This window comes from Dipteris shenzhenensis, chromosome 16 (assembly GCF_047967505.1).
Source record: "Dipteris shenzhenensis isolate YYH24624 ecotype China chromosome 16, Dip_SZ_1.0, whole genome shotgun sequence".
In the NCBI taxonomy this organism is placed as follows: domain Eukaryota; kingdom Viridiplantae; phylum Streptophyta; class Polypodiopsida; order Gleicheniales; family Dipteridaceae; genus Dipteris; species Dipteris shenzhenensis.
The window spans coordinates 40,326,515-40,336,909 of record NC_141611.1 but is presented as its reverse complement, the minus strand read 5'-3'; the positions used below and the strand labels follow the sequence as shown (position 1 = coordinate 40,336,909).

At 44.6% G+C, this 10,395-nt stretch overlaps 1 protein-coding gene across 1 annotated transcript; it reads left to right on the top strand.

The window, feature by feature from the left end:
* The first annotated feature begins 6,294 nt into the window (after window positions 1-6,294).
* LOC147892949 (uncharacterized) lies at window positions 6,295-9,732 on the top strand. The gene is made up of 3 exons (XM_087386824.1): window positions 6,295-7,032; window positions 7,340-8,778; window positions 9,420-9,732. The coding sequence occupies exons 1-3, from the start codon at window positions 6,346-6,348 to the stop codon at window positions 9,730-9,732; spliced, it is 2,439 nt and encodes an 812-aa protein (XP_087242950.1). The 5' UTR covers window positions 6,295-6,345.
* Window positions 9,733-10,395: the final 663 nt, after the last annotated feature.

Sequence of the window (10,395 nt, the reverse complement as noted above, 5' to 3'; positions counted from 1 at the left end):
TATCCACATCAACAAGAAACTCAAAAATATATACAAGTGACTCTTGTTCCAACCAACCCTTGGCCATGTGTTGAGAGTTCATGCTCAACATCATGTGATCATGTGTGCATAGCACCATCACGTGATCATATGTGCATAGCACTAACCTTATAGAGTGCTATAAAGGAAAGGGTTAGATCCCCTAACCCTAACCCTAAAAGAGTTTGTATATATTCTATTTTTTCAACTAAATCTAGTGTACAGTTAGTCATTTGTGGTGTGCTTTCTAGCTGTGCCCTCTCTTCTCATCTCCACTCTTCTTCTCTCCCCTCTTCATATTTTGTCATGGTATCAGAGCTCCCTTGCCTTCCGCTGAGGCATTGCGATTCTTGAGAGTGTGAGAGATTGTGAGAGTTCTCTTGAGTGATCATGAGTTTCTTCCATTCACTTCCATTGAGAGAATTTCCATTCATTGGAGAGAAAATTCCGTCCTTTGAAAGAAATTTTCGTCTACACTTACATGAGAGATTTCTGTTCATCTCTTCTTCTTAGGGAAAGAAAGTGAGAGAGTTTTTTGAGATTTTTTGTGGCTTAGATCGTTTTTCTGAGCGAGATATTGAGAGAGACCCTTCACAAAGTTGTCTTGCCTAAAGCTCAAGAGACAGCCACCCTCGACTCTCCAACAAGCCGCTCTAAGTCGGCTGACAACATAGTATGAAGGCAGAAAATCGAGCTCCAAAGAGCTGTTAGCTCTATTGCCAGCTGCCATCAACAAGCTCGTACGAGCTTTCCTCAACTGGCAGTGCTCCATAATAGCAGCACAAGTGAGCTCCCAGCCTCCATAAGGCCCTCAGTGGCCCAATATCTTCTACAGAGTCGCTCCATAAGCCTCCTACAAGCGACCTTATTCCAACGTTCCACGGGCCAAACGGACAGCCACCACAACACCTACTCCAAGAAGACCTTGCAAATCTCGACTCCTGACCATCGTCGACTTCTGTTGCAACCGACCGACTATAGCTCTTGCCATAGTAGCTCCTTCAACAGTGAACTCTCCAACTAGCACTGACAGTAGAGACTCCACCGACGGAACCTTCAATGACCCTCAGTCCCATTTTCTTTTCTCTTCTTTTCATAAGCATATGCTTTCTCTCTTTTTCTCTTTTTTCTCCTCTTTTCTTCTTTTCTCCTCCCTTTCGAAAGGGTAATTTTGTAACAAACAATGTTGTATATCTTTGACATGTATATGCTTCTGTCGCTCGGCTCGTTTGAGCGATTTTGTATCACCCTTTTCACAAAGGGAATTTTGTAACAAACAACCTTCTTTTGAATAACTTTAAAAAAAACATTAGTGGGGCAAAGCAGGGCTTGCTGTGGCCCTGTTTAGCCCCACTAATGTTTTTTTAAAGCTTTTGTTAATCGTTGCTATATAGCGACGTTTACCAGTGTCGCTATATAGCGACCGTTCTTTTTCGATGCTAATAGCGATGTTTTTGCGCCCGTCAAAGAAAAACTTTTTAGTGTAAAAAAGGTCGGTATTTTCGTCAGAAAAGGGCCTATGCCTTGTAGTGATATTAACATTGCATGGAGCATTGATACGCTTCACATTTTATATCCTGTAAAGTACCTCATAAGCTCACCTATCTTGTAAATACAATCCTTCACGTCCTTTGATGCACTACGAGAAATGCTAGTAGGTAACTAGTATGAACTAAACACATGAGGAATGGTTGATTAGTTGCTTCTAATTCACTCACAAATTTGGAAGGAAAAAGATATTATGCACATAAAATACTTACTTGGAGCATCTTGTGCCAATCATGAGATTTCAAGCCATATAATTGCTCTACACCTCTTTTCTTGCTCTTTGTGAAGGCCACCTTCAAACACCTCATGCATCTAGTGGAAGTACGAATTGTAGTGATAGCTTGTTTCACCGCTACCATCTCTAGCTTTGATGACCTCCACGGTGCACGAGATAAAAAAAGACACGCCCATTTGGCCTCTCTTGTGGCCAAGCTTCACGCATCCTCCATGTGGTACGTAGATCCTCCCTTATGTCTACGAAATCTCGTGTCCCATTCAAATATTCCCAAATGGTAGATGCCACATTCTTGAAGATATGCATGGGATCAAGCAGGTGATTGATCTTGAGGTGGGACCAATATGGTAGTCGATAAAAGATGAAGTATTGAAACAAAAGGTGGTGTTAGTGTGCAATCTTTATTTCCATTCAATATAGCACATAATAGTTATAAAACCTTATCGGCTCATGCCAAGTGGTGGAGGAGTCGTGGAACTATCCCAAATTCTCATCCAATCTCTTGTAGTGAGTGACTGTGGGGGGACTTCATTCTAAGGGGCAACATATCTAGGATGATTAGGTGGAAGAAATTGATGGTGATTCTCATAGATGACCTTATTCAATGCGTCTGCCCGTGAGGCAACTAGCGAAGGACCACAAACATGACATGCATGGTAATCCGATGTAGTGAGACCTGAACAATAGATGCAATTAAGAGTTCAAGGTGGGTTCAAGGTGCCTAACTCATAATTAAAAGTTCAATGCTTACCTGAACACTTGCCATAGCCTGGGAAGTCATGCATCGTCCACATCAAGACTGCTTTGTAGTTGAAGTCTCATGTGATGAGGGAGGCCTGCTCACATCATGCACCTCAATACCTCTCCAAAGTATCTCTAGCTCATCAATCAAAGGCTCCAAATAAACATCAGGATTTTTTACTTTATGTTTCCTTGGAATTAGAAGGGATAACATAACATGTCCTTTCTTAATCGCCATAGAGGGTGGAAGATTATAATTCACCAATATCACTGGCCATTCACACCATCCATACCCAATCCAAGTCTCAAGTTCCTAGGTTCTTTCTTAAAGCTTGGCCATGTGTCTTCAATATGCTTCCACATAGGCGTGTCTGCAGGAGTTCTCCACTTGCCATCGGTTGATCTATGGGAGGAATGCCATGACATGAGCTCTGCAATGGATTTGCACTTGAACATATGTTGGATGTGAGGGATTGTGGGAAAATGTCACAGAACCTTACGAGGCACATCCAAAGTTTTGAGATCTGCTCTATATCTTGCCTCTCCACAAGTAGGACACTCTCTTGCATCCTTATGTGGTCCACGAAACAGAGCGCAATCATTAATGCATGCATGGATGCCCTTATAATCTAATCCTCCAAGAGAGGTCACATGTTGCCTTGCCATATCTCTTGAGGTCGGTAATTTATTCTCCCTTGGAAGCATTTTACACAATAGCCTCTATGTGAAGACCATAAATGAGAAAAAGCATTCGAATAATTGACCCACTAGCATAATTTACCATGTTTGCAAAATAGACTTTAAAGCTTACCTGAGTAATGCATTCAAACTTGCATTGCTCCATCCATAGATGGTTTGCAAGTTTAGTAACTCAAGGGAGGCACGTAGAACAAAGAATGTGCACCCCTCAAACACTGGAGTCGATGATGCAGTAACAAGATCATCCTGCTCCATGCTATCATCCCTACCTGAGGACTTATGGATATATAAATCCCGCACCATATCATCAAACACTTCCTCCTCCACAGCCTCATGAGGTAATGGTGGAGGCCTACTATCACCATCACTCCATGCATCCGTAACGGTCCCTCCTAAAGATCCCACCTCATATCGTCAATGCTTCGCCTCCTCACGACGAGCATAGGGCAACATATGCAGGTGTGGCACTGTATCTTGTATCAAATTAAAAAAGGATCATATATCAAACACATGAACACCCATAGGTATCTCAATCAACCTTAACTCTTTAACACTTACCATGTTTACGGTCGCATCCCATTCTCCATACTTTGAGACGTGATTGAGTGTAATTCTATGTGCACGATACATGTTTCCTCGACATCAATCACAGATACCTTTGATTTTTTACTCCAACCACATTTCGTGATGGTGGATATTGGAGGGATTCATCCTCATTGGAGCTACTTGTTGAAGATGAAGACATCCTACAGATAAACAACCCAAAAAATGTGTTCATGCATGAGTTGTAAATGTCAAAACTCTGTGTAGCATCTAAAAGCGCATCTAACACTGCATCTGTACTGTGGAACACATCTATAGGCACGTTTAAAACATAGTATAGTCATGTTGATAGATGCACGTTTATACGTGCTTTTAGACATTGCTAGTATTTAGCCAATTTTTCTTTTTTTAAATCTAACAAAGTTTTGTTATCATTGTGTGCATGATTTCATGAAAGCGTTATTCACGAGTGCAAATCATGCAAAAAGTTACGTGATTACGTAAATATGCAATCCATAATCCACATTGATTGCAATGCAAACAATTGGCAGTGGGGGGTAGATAGCTTCCGACAAATAGTCGGTGCTCATCAATGGTTTCACATGGATTACAACACATCATGGATTGTAGTACAAATAATAAACAATGGGTAGCTAGCAATTTCGATAAATAGTGGTTGTAGATCTGAGCCAACCGCAACAATGCAACCCAAAAGGAACAGTTAGTGTGATTGCAGGTAGCTCAGGCACACGTGTGGTTCAGATTATAATTCATCGAGCCAACTATTATCTGAATCATGGACATATGACAAGCTAAATTTTGCCAGACCGTATGAGATATAAGAGCACATGTTCATATTGTAATCAGAGAAGTACAGTTCAAATGAAATTAGAGAAGTACTCTTCTTCATGGTGTTCTTCATTGCTATTGGATACCTCGTCCTCTGACTTTTGCCTACTTATGTAGTCCGTTTGCCTTCCTTGCTAGAACCTTGCCAAAAGTGTTCCTTGCCAGAACCTTGCCAAAAATGTTGCAAGTGCCTAGGGTGAGACAAAATATGAGAGTTTTTATATCTTAAAAAAAATGAAAAAAAAATCACCCACCGAGCTCACACACTCGATCGAGGCCTTCGAGGGGATGCCATCCTGCCTCTACTCCCATAGGGAATCGAACTAGGGCCGCCGCCCTGGTAGCTAGCAGCCAAGTGGGGGCTGGGCTTCCTAAGAGAGTTTCTATATCTTGTTGGAGGTGAGTGCAATCAGTCTATGTGGCTTCCATAATCCATTCGGCCATTTTCGCCTACGTGGAAACAGGTCCAAATGTAATTTCATACGGCAAGGTGTGATTTTTTCACAGTTAGCTTTCGAACCGACGTTGGCAACCAGCTCGAGGAATTGAAAATGTGACAATTAATTAGCAGCGGATGAAGGATGATTGAAGATCCGAACCAATTAGGCAATTAACAGCTTGAGGCGACATGTGACGAGCTCTCCTTGATCAGCGAAACGTGCAACAGCTGGTTGGAGGATTTGGCGAGCAACTTCGGGACTCGGGTGGAGAAATGGTGAAATCTCAGCTTGTCCGTGAACGTACATGGCAGCCAGGGAGCTCCGAGTGCTTTGCAAATGTGTAAAATCGACTCTGGAGTGAATGAGAGTTGGTGAAACGCTCGTGTACACTGCAGGGAATCACATCATCGATACACATCATCGATATCGATGAGACGGGGTCGCTAAGGTTTCTTCTTTGTATCACAGTTTGCAGGGGACGTCGCTGGCAATCCGGTGTAGATCGTGATGCAGGACCAACTGGATGATGATGAGGTTGTTCGAGTCAAACTTCAAGTGCTGTTAAAGAAAGCTTGCAAAAACAAATTGTTTCCACGTCCTCCAGCTTTTGTGCTCCAAGTTATCAGCCATTCAGCCGCACATTGCGTAGCGATCGCTCCTGCTACATCGCCCCGACCCATCTTATCGCAGTTGCTTCGAGGTGGCTGCACGTCTTGCGCCTTGCCGACAGCAGGCATATTTCCAATTTCACCCTCACGGCCTTAGCTTCTGGTTCTAAATTCAAGTTCCTTGTTTTCCTTCCTAAGTTTCACCTCGTCGCCGTATCCAATTTCACGTAACGACTGTACAAACAACGGATCGGCGGGTGACGCCGCAGCTGGTTCATGCTGCTTTGGATTACAATTCAAAACCTTCAAAGATTTTACGACTAACACAGCTTCCTTTGGCATTTCGGCTCCTCCAGCCCCTTTAATGGACAGGTCACCATCTTCATCCCTATATTAACTTCACTCCAGGTGTGTTGTGCGCTCGCACTTGCGCGTTGCACGTCGTTTGTTGCAATCGCAGATTCATCCGTTTAAGGATGTCAATGATGGATGCATGTGTTGAATAAATCACTTTTGAACGGTTACTTTGTAGCTTGCGTTTCCAAGCTTGACAGGGTTCGGAATCAGGTCTCCGGATTCGAGATGTTTTGCTAATTGTTTCTCGTCTGAGAAATTTCCCTTCGCTTAATGCACTCGATCTGCATCTTCGAGCTTGATCGCCTGCATGGCTCTTCCCCTCCGATTCGAAAGCCCCCTTGAGCACTGGTGGTATGTCACGCCAGTAGATTGGGCTGCAGCAAATGGTCACACAGAGGTTGTGAAAGAGCTTCTGCGGATGGATGCCTCTCTCCTACACACGCTCACATCCAAAAAACGAATCAGGCGTCTGGAGAGATTATGGGACGATCAATTCGAGTTCTCGGACGCGACACGCGGCAGGGCAAAAGTAGCGAGAGATCTAATGCGAGAATGCGGCGAGCAACTGCAAGGCAATCTTTTAATCGACGCAGGATACGGTGTGTGGGTGCTCTACACGGCAGCTGCTGCGGCGGATGAAGCCATGGTGAAAGACTTGCTTTCCGCAAGACCAGATTTGATTGCAGGAGACGGAGAGTTCGGATTGTCTGATCTTCTCTATGCTGCTGCGAGAGGAAAGAATTTACGAATCTTTCAAGAGATCTTGAGTTTGGCAAAAAGGACATTAAGGTCAAGCGGTCCGAATAGCGCGATTAGCAGAGAGATGGATGGTAATCCGATTCAGAGCAAAGCCATCATCGCGGCTGCAAAAGCAGGAAACGTGGAGATGGTGAGAGAATTGTTAAAGGATAACAGCCAGGCGACAGTGCTTTCGTTCAGGGATAGCAATGGCACGACGGCATTGCATGCTGCAGCAGGAAGAGGCCATGCAGAGGTCCGAAATCTCTGATTTTGAAAGCATATGCATCGTTGTTGCGATTGATGAATCTCATACGCACAGTTTGATCTTGTTTCCTCAATGAAATTATTGCAACTGCCTGTCTTCCAACTTCCAACCCAACTTTGGATCTTTGCAAAGATCGTACTATTCAACCAGCTTATTCAAAATTTTTTTGCCGAGCGATCGCATAAAACTCTGTTTTTGAAATGTCAATCGCTGAAATGTGTGCACGTTGTTGAATATCATGCGAGGTCGAGTAATTTATTTAACTCATTTTCAACTTGTGCTACGTTGCGTGCAGGTCGTAAGGAAAATTCTGGAGCTATATCCCTCCAGCATCAATGGTTTGGACGCGCGCGATAATACAGCATTACACGCCGCAGCGCGGAGAGGCTGCTCAGAAGTCGTAATCGAGCTCGTCAGATTCAGGAAAGGCTTGATGTATATGAGAAATAAGAATGGCGAGATCGCATTGCATACTGCTGTGGTTGGATCCAATGCTTCGCCGTGGGTGAAGCACGGCAGTCAGTTGGGCGTCGTCCGGCACTTGATTTCGTGTGCTGTACCAGGTTACGTGAACTGGAAGAACAACGAGGGGCGCACCGCCCTGCATTTGGCTGTCAGCGTTCCGCAATCTGATCACAAGCTGGTGAGGCTGCTGTTGCAAGTGCCTGGGATTCTCGTGAACGATGCGGACAATCTCGGTCTAACTGCGTTGGAGGTTGCCAAAAGCTGCAAGGCAAGCAATCCTTTCGCGGAATACAGGTGCAACATTGTGATCGCTCTTATCACGGCGTTCGGAGGAAGGGTCTCAGCAGATCCAAAGATCCATCGAGGAGCGACCCTCGATCTGGCCTATCAGTTATGCGATCCAGCAGAGACTGAGGTCGAGGGAGGCATAGCGAGCAGCTCAGAAGGTCAGTTAGAGAAAGAGAAGTGCGATTCGGAGCTGCCTAACGTGCAGTCACTGCAGTGTGGGGGCATTACTGAGGAAAAATCAAGCCAGGAAGGTGCAACTGTGTCTCCAAAGGCGTTTCAGAGGGAGGCAAGCGCGAGGGAATTTGCAGAACGGGATGCTGGAGTTGAAAGTCGCTCGTTAAAACTGTTTCGAAGTCTTGTAGAATGGCTTCAAGACGTCGCGAAGAATCATGGGATGATCAGCAGCAGCAAGCGGGGAGTACTGCAAGCGAAGCCGGCTGAGGTTTGGGCAAAAGCTCTGCAAGGCAACAACTGGAAGAATTTCGCGTGTCTGCAGAAAGTGGAGAGCCCGCCAACGCTGAGGCAGCGATTCAAGGCTTCGGAAGCTGGACCTGGGAGTTCTGAATCGATGCATTCTCCCATCGATCGCGGGCACAGAGCATCAACTGATCAAAGTACCTCTGCCTCTTCTTCCCCGTTTGCATCCCCCACCCGATCGATGTCACCAGTCTTCTCTCCATCCTTCCTGGCTTCCAGATTGAAGGCTTTCATCCACAGCAACGCATCCTCCCCGCGGTCCAAGAAGCAGTCTTCTCATTCCTTCGATTTTGGCAATATTGCTCCGGAAGATCACGAGTCCGAGGCGCAGGATGAGTTCTCACTGGGAAGGCAGAGCGTTGGGGAGCCGAAACAGTGCTTTTGCGTCAATGTTCGTGGTATGTGCTGCAAGAGATCACAGCCAGCTATGAGGGAAGAATTAGCATCCGCAAGAGCTGAAGTTGAACATCCGCGGGATATTGTACTGCAGAGCTCTAATCCAAGGTGAGGTTTAACTAACGAGCAATCGAATCACGTACGTGGTGGTGATTTGTTTCAATGGAATCAATTGTATGTTTGTCGCAGTTTCTGTTTATGGGTCGATGGAGCTGCTTGCTGCGCTACTGATCAGAATTATCATGTTTGCATTGCCATTACATTCCATATCCGTTGCGATGGAGGAAATTGTCCATCCTTGCTTGGGATTACCACAAACAATTATATATACTGTGATATGTGCCTGTTTGTACAAGGGTGTAAAACCGTTCCACTAGCTTGCTTTGTCCCTCCTGCTTTGTATTTTAGACGAAGGTTGATCAACAGCGTACCACTATCGAGACTCAGTGAAACTCCAGTATAGATACCAAGTCATGAGCGTCCATTCCGTTGGAAGTGCTTCACGTTAACTGTCACAGACTTTTGTTCTGTAAATTCGGTACTAACATTTTATATGAAGTAGCTCACGTCCGTCGATGATTTGCAGTACGTTTCTAAGCGAAGCTATGAAATTCTTACATCATTAGTATGCTTTCCAACTTCCAATAACATTGAGGAAACTAATTCGTCTCAATTCTTGTTTAATTTGTCCTGTGTTATTTTACTATCGTGCAATGAAATTAACAATATGGGATCGTACTGGATGGCAGCAGCTTTCAGTTCACCACGACTACCGAGTCGCCACCCATATCATGTTCTTCATCGTCTACACCGTCGGTGTCCTTATCCTTGTCACCTTGGCTATCCCCTTCGCGTAGGGCGGAGAGGGAGGAGGCTTTTGGCGATCACGGCGAGCAGCTCATTACTTCTGATGCAGTGAATATACTGATGCCAACGAAGAATGCTGCCCAGGGCTGCTGCTGCTCCAACAGGCGAAGGCAAGACTCGTTAATCAAACTGTGCTCATGCGCCACCCGACCTGAAGAGACCGCTTCAGAAGAAAGCAAAGAAATCGAGGAATGAGGCCATTACTTCAGTCTCTCGTGCAACCATAGCAAATTAGTTCTCAGCAGTTTAGTTGAATGTATTGTAAAGATCAAAATGCAACCATAGCAAATGTCTCATAGCAAAGCTGAATGTAAAGATGAAAACGAGCGGTGGGTTGTAGCCTATTTTGAAGGGGAAAAGGTTATTATCGAGGAAAAAGCTAAGCAATGTTGGACAAGCAGTTTTGAATGTAAAGATGAAAACGAGCGGTGGGTTGTAGCTTGTTTTGAAGGGGAAAAGGTTATTATCAAGGAAAAAGCTAAGCAATGTTGGACAAGGAGCTTAATTTGAAGGGAAAAGGTAATTATCAACTAAGTGAAGTGGCGGCACCTCATGCAATATGGATGTTCGCCCACTTGAGTTGGCTCCTCGTGTTCGAGATGCTGGCTTACCCCTCGTAGTTGGCCATGGGGGTATGAGTAGGCAGGTATGTGGGTGAAAAAATGAACTATGAAATTGTTGCCCTTCTTTGAGATAAGAGTTATAATGCAGCATCTTGTTACAATGCTAAGAGTAGGTGATAGTTAATCTACAAATGTTGGAGGAGCTTAACTTAAAGGGAAAATCTTTAATTAGAAAGGAAAGTTTGAGGAGCTTAATTTTTAGGCAAAAAGGTTATCATTAAGGAATGATGCTCAC

What these genes read in the sequence shown, in the direction of transcription:
- LOC147892949 (XM_087386824.1), top strand. Translation starts at nt 6,346, where the DNA reads ATGGCTCTTCCCCTCCGATTCGAAAGCCCCCTTGAGCACTGGTGGTAT. An exon ending in CAGGAAGAGGCCATGCAGAG is followed by an intron (nt 7,033 to 7,339) that starts GTCCGAAATCTC and finishes CGTTGCGTGCAG; the next exon opens with GTCGTAAGGAAAATTCTGGA. An exon ending in CTGCAGAGCTCTAATCCAAG is followed by an intron (nt 8,779 to 9,419) that starts GTGAGGTTTAAC and finishes ACTGGATGGCAG; the next exon opens with CAGCTTTCAGTTCACCACGA.